Source organism: Kwoniella botswanensis, chromosome 1 (assembly GCF_036426115.1).
Source record: "Kwoniella botswanensis chromosome 1, complete sequence".
Classification (NCBI taxonomy): domain Eukaryota; kingdom Fungi; phylum Basidiomycota; class Tremellomycetes; order Tremellales; family Cryptococcaceae; genus Kwoniella; species Kwoniella botswanensis.
In genome coordinates this window covers 16,491,042-16,507,000 of record NC_088599.1, presented here as the reverse complement: position 1 = coordinate 16,507,000, position 15,959 = coordinate 16,491,042, and the positions used below count along the sequence as shown (strand labels likewise).

Here is a 15,959-nt window from a genome sequence, read left to right as displayed (position 1 = left end):
GGCTGAAAATGTGTATCATGGTTATTGATATTTCACAGACGTATGAGCAACTCGTCTCGGTCGACTGGGCAAGAATGTATTTGCTGTGCAGCCTATGCAAATCAATGCATTCCATATATAACTTGATCACAATATGTAAGAAAGAATCTAAATCAAGTCATTAAAAACATTTACCATCTACTCGAAGGAGCTCTTCCTGACGTAGGTGGAGTCGCACCTCCTCTACCTCTTCCTCCCATACCTCTCGTCCACTTAGCACCTCTCTCAGGAGCTAGTGCATCCCCTTGAGCTTGGCCTTCGGCCGGAGCAGGTGCGGAAGCCTGTCGAGCGGGTGATGAGGGAGTGGCGGTAGGTGAAGCGGTACCATTAGCCTCGGCAGCAGCCTTGGCGGCGGCTCGCTCTCTCCATCCTCCAGCTTTGACAGTCGTAGGGGCAAGGGCGGGAGCAGCAGCAGGAGTCTCAGCAGCAGCGGGGGCAGGAGCACCAGGTCGCCTGTACGCTCCCGCACCGCTACTTCGCTCAGCTCGTCTACGCTCAGCTTCTTCCTCTCTTGCCAATCGCATCTTGAGCAATTCTTCGTCCTTGGCTCGTTGGGCGTCTCTCTCAGCTCGTGCTTTGGCGGCTCGTTCGGCAGCTTCAGCTTTGGCAGCTTCGATAGCAGCAGCAGCTTTCGCTTCTTCCTCTGCTCGAGCGGCTTCTTCGGCAGCTCTAGCTTCGGCTTCCTCTGTGATAGTGAAGGAATACATGTCAGCGTCTATTACTCTCGAGGAAACATGGGCGATAACGAATGGTATCTCGCATTGATGCTATGGAACGGTCAACTCACCTGCAGCTTGTCTTTCCCTTTCTTCAGCTTCCCTTCTCTCTTCTTCCCTCTTAGCCTTTTCAGCCTTCTTCCTCTCGATCAATCTCTCCTTCAGTTTCTTCTTTTCTTCCTCCACCTTCTCCCTTGCTTTCTCTCTTGCAACCTTGAATTCCTGCTCACGTTGAGACTCGACGTTATCCCTCGCAACGATGAAATCAGGTAACATCCTTCCTAATCTATTCTTCAATTCCACCGATGCCTTCTGCTGTTGGATAGCCAATTCTTTGGATTCCTTGTTCAATCGCTCATGTTCAATCTTATCTTGAACTTTCTGTTTCTCATAATCTTCCGCTAACAACGGTCTCTCTTCTTTCCTCATGGCTCTCTCCAAATGATCAACCCTCTTGCCAACGATTCTAAGTCTTTCGGCGTGTTCCCTCTTCTCCTTGGCCAATTGTTCAACTTGAAGAGCAACCAATTTCGACGAATCGAGATCTTCGATAGACTTGATATCAACTTTCAAAGCTCCCTTATCAGCCAATTGTTTGGCCAATTGTTCAGCTTCGGCTCGTCGAGCATCCTCCATCTGTTTCTTCAATCGATCAACTTCAGCTTGTTTAGCTGCCTCTTTAGCCCTTCGTTCGTCCTCCAAAGCCTTTGCCTTCAACCTCTCGGCCAAAGCAGTAGATTCTTCTCGTTGTTTCCTCAAGTTGGCTTCTTCCATCAATTCTCTTCTCTTCTGAACAATCTGTCGTCGATGAGCGACTTGCTTCCTCTCTTCTTCAGCTTGAGCCAGAGCAGCGGCGAAAGCATCAGCTCGAGAAGTGACGGGAGTAGGGTTGAGGTATTGGATGGTGTTGTAAAGGACAATGGCGAGATCAGAAAGTCGGTTGGGTTGAGCAGTGGAAGTAACGAAAGTGATGGTTTGAGCGACATGATCAACTGAAGCACTAATGTCCCCTCGTCGACAGGCGGACATGAGGAACTTCTCAAGAGAGGGCATGTCGGTGGCCCAAGGGGTGTTCTCGAATGGTTTGACAAGGTTCAAGATATGAGAAAGGGTGACAGTGTCATAAACTTGAGCGAGTTCTTGAACAAGTCGAGAAAGAACGACTTCTCGAAGGGCGGGAAGGTAAGGTTGGTACTCTGGAGCAAGAGAGCTGATGAGTGGAGCAAGGGTCTTGCAAGCGGTGGTAGGCTGGAAGTCAACTTCGAGGATATGGTAGATTTGTCGGATATCGGCGGGCACTCGTTTGAGGTGTTTACCGGCAGCATCCTTGACGAGTGATTCTCGAGTGGGCATCTTGGGGAGATTGAGTAGAGCGATCAATCGTTGTTTGGTCTCGACTTCACCAAGGGGAACAGCAAGAGCTGAGAGGAGTACACTTCCTGGTGCTTTGTCGTTGGAGATACCTGCTCTTTCGGCGTATTGGAAGTATCTTGCCCAAGCGGCAGCGTGGAAAACCGCAGTTTGTTTACCACCTTCAGCTTTGAAGATCTGAGTCAATTTCTCGTAGTAGTTGGCCATCATAGCTGGTTTAGCTACTTTTTTACCAGCAGCAACTAATCCATGAACATCTTCAACCGATCTGAAAGCTTCTTGCCAAAGTTCTAATTCTACAGCAGTTTCCAACTGTAAGAATCTAGTATCAAGGAATCTACCGAGAGTTTCAGGATCGGAGAGGTTGATGGCATGTTGTTGATGACCGTATTTAGCAGCATTGGTGAGATCCTTTCGGAGACGTTGTTCACATAATCTCCTAAAGTCGGATTTTCTCTGGTGGACTTTACAGAAGTTGAAAGCTCTGTGAGCGACTGATTGGTAGATTACTTCCAACCTATCGTTACTCTTGGCAATATCTAATGAGATGTCATAGGCGTCCCAACAGAATTTCTGAGCGGGAGCAATCAATCTCCTCTCGATTCTTTCTCTATCACCAGCGTTGTCAACAAAGGTATCTAAGAGCAATGAGGTGGGTTGGAGAGGGAGTTCGTCGTCGACAACTGGGTTTTCGGGTAGAGCGGCAACCTCAGCTTTAGCTTGTTCGGTAGCTGATGCAAGTCTGGCTTCAGCTTGAGCGATGAAGTGGTTCAAGACCTTTTCGATGGAAGCGACGGAGGTAGTTTGAACAGCATTCTTGAATTGCAATAAGGCTTGTCGAGCGTGAGCTTTTCGGTTCATCTCCACACACAGGTCGAGGAATTTGAACACGATAGGCTCGAGAATGCTGACAGGGGTGTGCTTGAACTTTTTGCTGTTGGTCGAGTGATATACGATATTAGCGAAATTACCTTCATAGATATATGTAGGCAGGACCATATTTCTTTCCTTCGAGGGTGCACTCACCTCATGAACACCTCTACCAAGTTCTCGAAAGCTTGTTGTTGAGATTGAGGTGTCCCAAGAGCCAAAAGCTCTTCTGATCGCTGTAAAGCACCAAAGAGAGTCAAATCAGCATGTCTTCCAGCCAATCTCTTCTAATGTCAAATCAATTATGGAAGATGAACCCACCTTGAGCGCATTTTCAGGTTTTACGTATATAGGAGGCATCTTGATGAAGCTTTTTTATGTCCTCTAATCTTTCTTTTCTTTTCTGATGAATTGATTGAATTCGACAAATTACGTCTTTGCTGGTTTTTGAGGGTTAAGCAGACTGGGTTTCTTCCTCCGTGTCGTCCGATCTGGATAGTCGAAGCCGTAGACAGGATTTATCGATTGCAGTCGCTGTTGATGAGGGTGAGTTGGGGGGGATGGGGGGGATATACAAGGATGATAGCTACAATCTATATGTCTATCGATGTCTATGGTGTCTCCTCGTGTAAAAAGTTAAAATGACCATCACCCACATTCATTGTTCTCATCATATCGCCGAGAGTACTGTCCATCCATGTGTCATATCCCCGCAGTGTGGCAGTGACTCATCTTTACGTTGTCGATCCTGTAGGTTGTCCGATGCATATGACGCTCATCCCATCCACACTCATCCACATCATAACATATCATCCTTTACCATTCCATCCCATACTCGTCAATCCTTCACCTCACATCCAGCCACTCATACTCTAGACACCACAGTCACCAATGGCATCCTCATTACAGCACCTGTGAGCTCAACCCCTCTTCATCTGCCCCTTCGGAACGGAACGCTGACTTACCATACCCCCTCTTCCGCAGTGGTCGAGGCGGTGAGCATACCTGTCGAATCATCATTCGCCCATCCACCTGTACTGATGACTTGTGCGCACTGTAGCTCTCCGTGTAGCCAAGAACTACACCAAGGGATATACCGACACTCAGACAAAAGTCCGTGATGCGACATCAAACGATCCGTGGGGACCCTCGGGTCAGCAAATGAATGAGATCGCTCAAATGACATATAACCAGTGAGCTTCATCATAGTAATCATCATCATAGAGAACGAGAAAGCTGGCTGATAAACTGGATGGTGTAGGAGCGATTTCGTTGAAATTATGGAGATGATGGATAAGAGATTGAACGATAAGGGTAAAAACTGGAGACATGTTTTTAAAGCTTTGACATTATTGGATTATTGTCTACATGCTGGATCGGAGAACGTTGTGATTTACTTTAAAGATAACATTTACGTAGTCAAGTGAGCTCCTATCTCCTTTTTCCTCTATGAAGGGATGAAACTGATATTGATTTGGATCGCGATAGGACTCTGAAAGAATTCGTATATGTGGATGATACGGGTAAAGACGTAGGAGCGAATGTACGACAAAAAGCAAAAGATATCACCAACTTGCTTCAGGATGATGCTAGATTGAGGGAAGAGAGGAGATCAAGAGGTGCGATGAGAGATAGGATGTTGGGTAATATCGAGAACAGCGGTTTGAGGGGTCATGATGATTATGGTGAACCTCGAAGTCCAGCCAGAGAAACCCCTAGGTAAGTGCACCAAATTGGTCATTATCGTATCGTGTTAGATCAGCTGCTAACCATTGGTAATACCGTGTAGACCCAAACCGAATAGAAACAGAAACGAAGATGATGATTTACAAAAAGCGATTGAAGAATCCAAGAGGATGTCAGAAGATGAAGCTAAGCGTAGATCCCAGCTTACAAAAGAAGAAGATGATCTGAGGAGAGCTTTGAGGTTGTCAGAAGAAGATGAGGAAAAGAGAAAGAAGGAGCTGGACGCGAGTAATCAGAATGCTCTGTTTGATGATAGTCTGAACATGTGAGTATCCCGAAGTCAAGGTCAGCTAGGATAAGAGCATCAGAGGGAAAACAGCATGGATGTTATCTGATTCAGAGAATGAGGATTTGTTCGTTAGGCGATTGTTAGCTGATGATAGTTCTAGACAATCGAATAACGCTTATCAACAACAACCTGATCTATTCGCTCAACAAACTCAACAAATGCCTATGATGCCTACGGGTGGATGGCCATTGGTTGATATAGGATATGGTCAACAACAGCAATTGCAACCTCAATATACCTCGTACAATGTGAGTCACATGTGTCCTGCTACCACACCACTTACAACATGATCTGAGCTGAGCTTGTGATTGCTATAGCCCTTCCACGCTCAAATGATGCAACAGCAACAACAGGAGGAATACATGAGACAACAGATGGCATTGCAGGAACAACAACGTCAACACGAAGAATACATGCGTCAACAGCAATTCTTACAACAACAACATACATCTTTATTCCCCCAGCCTACAGGCTACGGATCCAACAACCCATTCGCACCTGGTGGAGGTATGCAATCACAGCAATCATACTCGCCTGCACCTCAACAACAGCAGCAATCTTCATTCCTCCCTGTTCCTGTCGTCAGCCAACAACAACAACAATCACCTCAGACTACTCAACAGCCTTTGGAACCTCAACCTACGGCTAAACCTTCGCCATGGACCGCACCCGCTCCGAAAAGAGATGATGGCGAGCATTCAGGCTTGGCTGCGTTGTTAGCGAAAGGCAGAGAAGATGGTTTGGATACTTTCGGAAATGTTGGAAATTTACGTGAGTCTTACTGGCCCCTTCCCCAAGACGGACTGGCTGGCTATGACTATGACGCTAATCATCCATGTTTTTACCATCTTAGGTATTCCCGTTGGATCTCAATTCCACAATTCCAACAGAATGGCGGTCCAACAAACTGGTGCGCAAGGGTTTGGTGCGAACAACCCTTTCGGTCAATTGCAAAGTCAGCAAACCAATCAACAGCAACAACAACAGCCACAGCAAAGGAACGATCAACCGTTCTTTTCCATATAGGCGCGTGTATTAGGATATATACCCCTCTTGCAGGATGATTCCGTGATAAGAAGTTGGAATTTCCGAACTAGACGTATACATAAATATTCACATATATACCTAATCCTGTTCGCATTGTAGATACACCTTGTTCCATTTTCCTTATTCTTTGAGTTTTATATGATATGAAATGCATGATAATCCGCAACGTTCCGATTCTAGGTCTATACAATATTTACAGTTCATCTACAACAAGTCATCCGAGATTCGAATGAAGGTCTATAGGAGAGTACAGTATAATCTTTACAAGGTGTGCGTGTATGTATGGGTCTAAAAACATCATGCTAAAATTGTATTTACATGAGGAAGAATTACAGCAAGGCAATGACGTACTCCCTACTCGAGTTGGTTCAATCCACAGATGATCAAGCCATTCGTTTCGCAATTAACATGATCAATATTGATATTCCAGCGAGGATCAACGAGTCTAGGAGATAAAAGGCTGGACTCCTTTGTTGATTGGGTCTGAGCACGGGGGCGGTAGCGGCATTCGAGTTTGCGTCTGTGTTTGTATTTGCGTTTGCATTTGTATTTGCATTTATGTTTGTTTCTCTGTTGCTACTGGTATCAATGGCTGGAGAAGTTGTTGGAGGTGAGATGCTATGTGTTGGAATGGGAGATGGAATCCCTCGCTCATCAGTGGTTGAAAAACCTTGCACGCTCGTGGAGTGCCCAGGTTCTTTGGACTGTCCACGAGTGGAAGTGAAAGAAGGCGGTTCCTCGATAGAAGGAGGGATAATATCGATCGGTAAAGCTTGTAGACCCGTACTTGATGGACCTATGGTTGAGGTGTTAAATGGCGGAAGTATACTAGGCATTTCTTGAGGATTTGGATCTATGGATATATCCGATTGATCCTTTTCTCCTCGATCATTTGAGACCGAAACCACCTCACTTAATGAATCACCATTTTCCTGACTCGCTTGATCATGCACGTGGGATAGTGCTTGTCTTTCGGTCTGGGTAGCACTGGAAGATGAAGGTGAAGCTGAGGAAGGCGGTATGATCTCTTGATTGGTCACACCGCAATTAGGGCATCTCCAATCTTTCGACAAATTCGCTAATCTCCTTCTTTCCTCTTTCGAATAGTCCAATGCACCTATCGCTGAGAGAGCTTCACCGGTCTGCATCCAGAAGGATCGAAGACCTACGACGGCTGAAAGAGATAGGAGGAAAATTAAAGTCAATCAGTCAAGGTTGTTGTTGATTGATGAGCATCACATGGTAGCAAGTCCTCGATTCGGATTTCATCTTGAATGGGATGTTATTACGAACAAACGATCACTCACCTGTCCTCACCCCCCAAGCAGGCTGCCAAGATCCAGCATGGAAACTCGTTAACCCATCTATACAGATCTGCATTTGGCATTACACGTCAGCAAGCTTTCTTACCATTTGGGATTTAGGCTGACCCACCTTCTTTCCCAGCTCGAATCGACCGTTGGGAGTCATGAGCATTATATCAGGTGCTGACATGGGATAGCTCGGTGGTAGAAGTATTCTCAGGTGGTATAGACCTATATAGAACATGGACATTATAAAAGTCAGATTGGTTGTTGTGAGATGGTGCGTCCGACTTACCTCCATCGTATTCGCTGCCTGACACACCTCTCATCGTACAATGCCATTCGAATATATCGTCCTATATCGCATATCAGCTTCAATACTTTTCTAAGTACCATATGTCATATGAGTCGGGATCGTTTGTCCTATGCGATGCCCTACTCACCTCCAAAGGCGCAGCAACGAAACCATCTTCCTCTATATCAGCATTGGCGAGCTCAGAGGCCTCTTGCATGATCCGCTTGACTGCTGTGGAGCGAAGATTCACCTTGGGTCTTGAGCTGGACATTGCGGTGGGTCTACTATCCTGGCGACTTGTATGATGAAGTAGTAGATGATCAAAAAGCAGAGAGTGAAGAGGTGCAATTGATGATGTGTCACTCACTTTTGTTGATATGACGTTCCTTTGATAGTGGTGCTCGGCCGAGAGCCGAAATTCGCCGATCATCATCAACATCTCATCAACATTTGACCTCGTCTACTCTTCCATCGATTGCAACTCATCATCTTCCATCTGTGTATGGCCCGTCATCCCATATTATTGCCTAACCTCAGTACAATCTGAGACATCAAGAACAAGCCAACAGATCGGCATCGAGACGCTCAACGAACTACCATAATCACTCATCATTCCTTCTGACTTCCCCCTCCCTCCTCCACATACGATGGCAGATTCAACAATCCCTTCCTCCTCTTCCTCTCATCCATTACCGCACCTCGCACCCGTAGGAGACGGCCCGCACGAATCGGTAGATATCGATCCTGGACCTTCCAGTCGACCATTCACCGATGCCCAGGTGGAAGAGTTCAGAGAACAAGATAGGTGGTTGCCTGTGAGTCGTGTTCTTGCTCTACTTTCAGTGTGACATATATGTCAATGTCAATATCGAGGTCGGATGGCTGACATCCATTATGCACTGGATGATTAGATAGCAAACGTAGCTCGAATTATGAAAACTTCATTACCAGCTTCAGCGAAAGTATCGAAAGAAGCTAAAGAGTGCGTTCAAGAATGCGTATCAGAATTCATATCGTTCATTGTGAGTGTCCCAAAATATAAACAAGTACAACAGAACCGTTATTGATCTATCTGTATCTCGCATGGCGTCGTAGACATCCGAAGCGGCCGAGAAATGTCTAAAGGAGAAACGCAAAACGCTCAACGGGGAAGATATACTCACATCGATGCGATCATTGGGATTCGATAATTACGAAGGGGTATTAAGGGTCTACTTAGCCAAATATAGGGATTCACATCATTCGACGAATAAACGTGGTGGGGAGGACGACGATGGGGATGTCATTTCGCTGAATGGTGAGCCTAAGAAGAAGAGAGGTAGAGGTAGGCAGAGTACGACGGGAACTGCTGGGGGAAGTGCAGCCAATTCGGTGGATGGGAAAGGGAAGAAGAGGAAGACGGACGATGAACAGGTTGATACAAGGTAGCGATCACAATTCTATTTGTAGATGAGGGCGAGGGGAGAGGATGGATATGCTAGTGATAATAGCTGTCTTGTCTATACTGGCAGTGGAGGCGGGCAAGGTGAAATCTACATATGATCTATATTAAGTGAATGACGAGACAAGGTCATTCATTCCATGTGACTTGGCCATGCAATGCATTGTATTCTGTTATTATAACTTGTGATGAATATATTCCTTCTGAGATAATCTTCAGCGTTACAGCTCTCTTATAGCACTCGTACAAATTCGCCATCGCTTCCCCATCTAGAACAAAGATCTACACAAAGGACAACTACTGGAGTGAGAACTGTTGAACCACTTGAACAAGCACGAGGCGTGGAATCGGTTTTTACAGGTCCTACAAGGTTTGGTAGGGAGCGTACGGTCCGTCAGGGATATGATCCTACATATAATGGAGAACGAAAATACATCATGTTAGTTATTCAGCTCTATGGGCTCTAGGGACTGGGGAAAGTACGTACGAATAACAAATAGCACATTCTACAACACCTTCGAAATGGAGTGATACGTTCTTCTTGAACACTGTTAACGCTTCGAGGATCAAACCATTCTGTATAAATGACAAGCGATATCATCAGCCCGAGTTGTGATGGAACGAATACAACCATAGACTCGATCAGGAATAATGTATGATGATCCCAAAGCCATTGCATCACTCACCCTTGACGTTATGGTCTGCTGAGTACTCATCAACCATCCTCTCCATTTGTTTTCCGGTACGCCTACTCTCCTCAAATCCCTTACGTCAACACCCTTGAGAGGGAATTCCGCAGGAAGTCTAATTCCAATTTCCATCGGTTGTTCATCGACTACGTAACTCGCTATGGCTTCTGAAGATCCGCTACCCGCCGAAGCAGCGAGTGTAGCTCCTCCACCTTGAGCAATACGTATATTCAATCCTTCTTCTGTGAGTTGTTTCAACGCTGAGGGTTCTCTGAGAGCTTCGAACTCGTGAGCGATGATAACGGGGGAGTAATGACGGGCAACAAAAGTTAACATTGACATTGACAGTTGTCGAGATTTGATAGATTCGTAATAACTCCTCAGGGCCGACGGGATGGTGACTAGTGCTCGATAGAACAAGTAGGATGCTAACGGCGTGAGATCGGCCAACTCCTCGGGATCAAGTACTATAGAACAGTAAGTGATATCAGCATCCATTCCAGGGTGATGATTGTGCAGCGCAGCTCACAATCCGGGTAAAACTCGTCAACGGCATATTGACTTGCAGGGAAGTTCCATGCCCCCATTTCCGATACGCCCAGCATGGCAAACAACATCGGTAGCAGTCCTTCGGTGAGCAGCTTGGAAGAGTTCAACTGATCCAAGTAAGTCCATCGAAGTGTGCGAGACTATACGATTGGAGGTATATATCAGCTGGTTTGAGCATCGCCTGAGAGAAGAGCTAACATGACATACGGCATCTTCGAAGTGATCAAGGATAGCCAGCCAAGCGAGCAATTGACCGAGAACCTATTGACGAACCATGATTAGCACACAAGCCTTTCTTCGGTGTAGAGGAGCATGTCATATACTCACAGTGTATACTTCGATCTCACCCATCCAATCGATTTTCAACCCTTCACCAACTATATCAACCAGCTCCTTCGGTAACTCAATTGTCCTATGCTGATGTCCTTCTTCATCCTCTGCAATAGAAGCTTCCACCTCAAGTACCAAGGCTATCGTATTATGCTTGATGACTTTACTCAAAATCCTATATGAAGCAGATTGTACAGCCGAGGAGGTAGATAGATGGATAAGATCTGCTAGTTGACCGAGAGAAGCGTTCTCCATCACGTGTTCCGGTATGTCTCCCAGTAGGTCAAGTACGATGTTTTGGATCATCAGTAACGGTGTGGAGTCAGCTAAGATGGCACGAGATCTCAGCTAAAGCACCTTGCAACGGAGAACGAATTAGCTTACCTGTTCGACATTGTAAGAAAAGGTTCAGGACAGCCTTCATATGATCATCTTTCGCTGTCCAGCTTGCTCGTAGCGATTTATTCGTTTGACACAAGTCTCGTGTCTGCTGGAGCAATAATAACGACTGGTACGTGAGACAAGAAGTAGTGATATCCTCCAATGACGCATCCTATCATATATATAGCCATCAGCCTCCATCTCCCTTTTCTCGGCTTCGGTACGAACAACGACAGAACGATCACTCACCTCAAGACCACTCTCTACGAGATCAAAGATAGAATCCCAATGACCACCCGACAAATCCTGTACGATAGGCGCCAAAGCAGTCTCCAATTCGGCAATTCTGTATTCCACATCTTCAGGCATCTCTCCCTCGTCGTCATCAGCAGTCAACCAAGAATTGACATGTCTAAGAACGAATATAGCTCGTTGTTGAGGCAAGAATATCGAAGCTGCATCTGCGGGTGGCGCAGATGCTATCAATAGTCTGATATAAGGTATACCTCGCTTTCGTACTGCTGAAGGAGTAGGTTTGACAGAGGTTAAAGCATTTGCGAGACGATTTTGAGCGAGAGCGAATGATTTGTGGTCTAGAAGAAGTGGCTTGATAGCGTATATTATCGCTAATGCAAGTTGCGGTGCTGAAACATAATTCATCAGCTATCGAATAAACTCTTGTTCACCGATTAGCTCACCTTTATCAATCAAGCTCATACCGAAATTCAACCAAACTTCAGCTTCCGCCTCTCCGGCACCACTTTGCCTGAAATGTCTACTCAGTACGTCCTTGAAACTCCTGGCACTGACATCTCCTCCTGTATCTATAATATCATTCTTCAAGGCAGACAAAAGCTTCTGCAATAGATCCGCGTTCTCAGGCAAGGAACCACCCTTGAGCATCTGAATGGTATCGTTGTGCCAAGAAATAGGCGCTTCATCAACGAACGACAAAGCATATGACAGAGCACCTTCGACTTCCCTTACGAGATCCGTTAGGTGTACTATAGATGCCGATTGAGCATAAAGACCCCTCGAAGATCCAGGTACGGCCAGAGTATCATGTGTAAGCTGGTATGCGGCTAGAGCCACCTGGAGTAAAGCCGGTTGAGATGCTACCAGTTGCCGATCTGCTCGTAGAAGTGCAACAACAGCTTCAGCCCATCTGGCTGCTCTTGATCGTCCAATGAGGTCAAAGTCGGATTCCAGCGAGATATCTGGTGTCGCTTCGGAAGAATGGGGTACAAGTGGGTCAATTATTGGTAGCGAAGGGTGGGAAGGTCGATTTGTATGGGTGGTGATTTCATCAATGAGTTCGGCGATTGGAGGGAGTAGACTTTTAGAAAGTTCGATGACTGACGGGGCTCTGAGATCTCCCAAAGTGGTTGCCAAAGCTACATCAATGAAGATTATAGGATCAACTTCCACTTCCACGCGCTGAATGCCGTCTTTCAGAGCTTGGTGTATCTTTTGAAGCACCGACTGCTTCTGCTCGACACCGAGCTGTCCAACTTTGACCCAAAGTTGAGCTAAAGCTTCGTCTTTACCAAATGAAGAGGCGATATGACCCGGAACTCGAGGAAGGAGGAAGATCACATGATGTACCGATATCAAGCTTTGTATCCAGATTGCTGAGTCGATGACTGCCTCAAGATGTTCTGATGCATACGTAGCGAAGATCTTGAAAGCTGAGATAGGCAAAGTATCTTCCGAGAAATCATGACCAGTGATGAGTTTCTCGGTTGAGTCGTGGATCGCTGTAGAGACTAGGGCAAGGACCTCGTCAAGAGCGTCTCGAGAGAGGTATTGACTAGCCTTCAAGCATGATATAGTGACCCTGGTGGGTTCAGGAGAATTTGACGCAAGGGCTGATTGAGTTGATTCCGTTGCTAGATTGTCCAACGAACCAGGTTGTAACAGTCCATTGGTCGGTGCTGAGAGCAAGCTCTGCGCAAATGAGAATCGTTTAACAGTGTCGATTTCGGATGATTGAAGTAAGGAAAGGGTGATCTGCTGTATCCTTTCTTGATTGGTCGATGATTTGGAATGTATGGCGCTGAGAAGCGAGACAAGGAGGTCTGAGGGAAGTGCGGAGGAAAGAACAACAGGATTATCCTGGACAACCTGTACCAGGGTCTACAGAGTAAGGCAAAGTCAGCGTTCCAGACGTTTTGCGAAATCCTTCAGAGACTCACATTCGTTGTTTCATCATGCACCAACTGAGTGTATTGCTTGTAACCTTCAACAAGAGTTTCGACTATCGTGACGATGGAAACTCCATCTCCCGCTATAGATTTAGGTAATGCTTCCACACATCGCTGTAATAAGGATGTGATAGATTGTTCGGTTGTCTGAAGCACAATCTCACTATCTGTCGATGTCTTGAGTGCTGAAAGGATTGATAGACTCCTTGACAGGATGGAGCTCGAGGGGTTCTCAGGGAAACAACCTTCCAGTATCGACTGCTTGACAATTTCCGAAAGCTCCCTTGCCAGACCGGCATCGACCGTAGACAACCTCCCTAGAGATCTCCCAAAAGCGTTGGCTTCTACTTCCTGACTAGCACCTTTCTGAGCACGTCTTCCACCTCCTCTTCCACCAAACTCAAGTACGCCTTCTTTCCACACCTTATCGCCCAGCTGGGTATTCACCAGCCAGGAGGCAGTCTCTCTGCCGTCATCTGTTGACCAGGCTTTGCTTACCAGATAGCCTGTACAATCCAACATAGATTGTAAGAATACTTGGAAAGCGGATTGTTGTCCTGGAAGTGAATGTGTCGAAAGCAATCTCGAATCCACTGGTGCCCAGATATGAGAGAAGAGGTTCTGAAGCTGGGATGTCGGAGAAGGGACAAGTGGCAAGAGATCGGCTGGGAGTGTCGATATCACCACCAGGAGTAGGGGATATGTGAGATGTGGTATGGTGGGGCAAATCGTCGAAATGAACTCTAGGAAATTGGCGTAATAAGGGGAGGTGGTAATCGGAGCTGACTGCGAGACATCGGCCTGATTATTGTTGGCTGGCCTTTCCTCCTCGTCGCTGCCGCTCTCATCATCATCGTCATCATCGTCCTCGTCCTCTTGATCTCCATTTGCGGAGGTCTTCTCTTGAGCGGATCCACGCCTAGATTGTAACTCCGAGGTGATCGTCCAGCATTCAGGCCATTCTGTAGGATTGGCATTAGCTATTGTGTTATTGAAGTTGTGGAGATACGGGATGCACAAACCGACTCACTCCTGATAAACTTGGCGATGGCCATCGCAGCAGTCTCCCAAACAATCCCTTCCGTTTCTAACCAGCAGTTACTAAGTACAGCATCCGATAACATCCTCAACGTATCTTTCTCTTCCAGATGTTCTGGGTTATTCTCAACCAGGGTAGATATTAATGAATATGCTGCCCTTCTAATAGGAGGTTGAGCAGTACCTAATCCATTTGGCGAATCTGAATCTGAGTTATCGATGGTCTCTGATGATAAAGCTAACCATAATCCTGGATTCTTAATCAAGTTGACTAAATCTGCTGGGAGATCCTTGATATCCGCTTTCGATAGTTGCTGTAACAGGTAATTCAATCCTACCAATCCACCTACTCGATATCTTGCTAAACGTTCTTCCATAACTTCACCATCTTCCGCTGCTGTCGACGTCAAGGCAGATATTTGCTGTTTAGGCTGAGGATTAGGAGTGGATTTACCTTTCCCTCCTCCTTTGATGTTCTGACCTTTCTTATTCGGTGCTGGAGACGAAGTGGAAGGAGCTGAGGATACGGGTGCGGGATGTATGTTATCGTGTAAAGTAGCTGGGTCCAATATTGATAAAGTCAAGTAATCGACTATGTCACCTAAGTGCTGTGAAAGAACAATCTTCTCCGAATCGTTTGACGTCGAGCTTGTCTCTTCCCCATCTTCCTCCTGTGTCGGAGTAGACCAGGTGACGGAGTTATCCCATGATCTCAGACCTGCCCCTCCAGCTCTTCTACCTTCTTCCAGAGCAGCTACCATCCATGATCCCAGTATATCCCTACTCTGCGCTCCGGGTAATAGCGATAATGAAAGACTCTCTAATATAGCAGTCCGTAATGAAGGGATAGATAACAGGTCCGAGTGAAGTTGAATAGCCGAGGAACGATGGAAGGGGGATTGTAGTAGACTAGCGATATTATGGAGCTATCCCGAATAAGGAATGCTTAGCCATCCTACCAGACCATTTTAATCACGAAAACACTGCTCACTCACCCATACCGGTATAGCAGACAATATAGCAGTCTCTTTTAACTCCCTCTCCAAACCCATCTCCTGATCTTCCGTAAGATCCTTGGTAGCTATAAGCTCATTTATCCAACCTTCCTTGAGTTCCTCTAACCCTTTTCGTCTAGTTACATCATCCTTCTTACCCAATCTCCTCAAAACCACAACCAGCTCAGCGGGTAAAGTTCTCGCCAGACCCAGTCCATCCAAAGGATCGGGTATAGGTGGAGCAGGCGGTTTGGGAGGTGGTATATACTGTTTAATCTTTGGTAATGCTTTTTTCTGAGCTTTGGACAATTTTTTCTGACCCCTCTGAGGCTTCATACCTGATTTCGCTTGGGCTTCATCTGGATCTTCTCCTGTGACTTTGGCGGCTTTTCGAGCGTTTTTCTTGCGCGTTCCGGCTAATGCGGATGATTTGTTGGCTTTGGGCATTGTTCGGGCTGTCTATTGTATCTTGCCCGTGGTCCCTCTAACTTGGGTATAAGTAGGTGATATCGAGTTGTACTAAAATTGATGATTCACGATCGACCTGACTCTGAAAAGTAAACTGGTCGTTCTCGTAACTTCGTCTGACCGTGACGTCAATCCAGAGTGATTACAATCGAATTACGATTTCTGCTAATCAACTTTGTTGCAATCG

At 46.1% G+C, this 15,959-nt stretch overlaps 5 protein-coding genes across 5 annotated transcripts; 2 read left to right on the top strand and 3 right to left on the bottom strand.

Moving 5' to 3' along the window:
* Window positions 1–170: 170 nt before the first annotated feature.
* On the bottom strand, window positions 171–3,356 carry L199_006244 (uncharacterized protein; the record flags this gene model as incomplete). The annotated part of the gene is made up of 4 exons (XM_064891944.1): window positions 171–724; window positions 827–3,060; window positions 3,153–3,232; window positions 3,318–3,356. 4 exons carry the CDS (start codon window positions 3,354–3,356, stop codon window positions 171–173), a joined length of 2,907 nt encoding a protein of 968 aa, XP_064748016.1.
* Window positions 3,357–3,887: 531 nt separating this feature from the next.
* On the top strand, window positions 3,888–6,057 carry L199_006243 (uncharacterized protein; the record flags this gene model as incomplete). The annotated part of the gene is made up of 9 exons (XM_064891943.1): window positions 3,888–3,910; window positions 3,981–3,991; window positions 4,057–4,189; window positions 4,258–4,419; window positions 4,485–4,715; window positions 4,786–5,007; window positions 5,132–5,279; window positions 5,349–5,802; window positions 5,885–6,057. 9 exons carry the CDS (start codon window positions 3,888–3,890, stop codon window positions 6,055–6,057), a joined length of 1,557 nt encoding a protein of 518 aa, XP_064748015.1.
* A 404-nt stretch (window positions 6,058–6,461) lies between these two features.
* Window positions 6,462–7,948, bottom strand: L199_006242 (uncharacterized protein; the record flags this gene model as incomplete). The annotated part of the gene is made up of 5 exons (XM_064891942.1): window positions 6,462–7,252; window positions 7,386–7,452; window positions 7,513–7,613; window positions 7,678–7,738; window positions 7,826–7,948. 5 exons carry the CDS (start codon window positions 7,946–7,948, stop codon window positions 6,462–6,464), a joined length of 1,143 nt encoding a protein of 380 aa, XP_064748014.1.
* A 376-nt stretch (window positions 7,949–8,324) lies between these two features.
* On the top strand, window positions 8,325–9,105 carry L199_006241 (uncharacterized protein; the record flags this gene model as incomplete). Its single annotated transcript, XM_064891941.1, has 3 exons — window positions 8,325–8,492; window positions 8,589–8,699; window positions 8,773–9,105. The coding sequence occupies 3 exons, from the start codon at window positions 8,325–8,327 to the stop codon at window positions 9,103–9,105; spliced, it is 612 nt and encodes a 203-aa protein (XP_064748013.1).
* A 282-nt stretch (window positions 9,106–9,387) lies between these two features.
* On the bottom strand, window positions 9,388–15,751 carry L199_006240 (uncharacterized protein; the record flags this gene model as incomplete). The annotated part of the gene is made up of 12 exons (XM_064891940.1): window positions 9,388–9,526; window positions 9,606–9,694; window positions 9,805–10,274; window positions 10,337–10,496; window positions 10,564–10,617; window positions 10,684–11,012; window positions 11,071–11,239; window positions 11,317–11,711; window positions 11,766–13,203; window positions 13,263–14,233; window positions 14,302–15,235; window positions 15,305–15,751. 12 exons carry the CDS (start codon window positions 15,749–15,751, stop codon window positions 9,388–9,390), a joined length of 5,595 nt encoding a protein of 1,864 aa, XP_064748012.1.
* Between the last annotated feature and the right edge of the window lie 208 nt (window positions 15,752–15,959).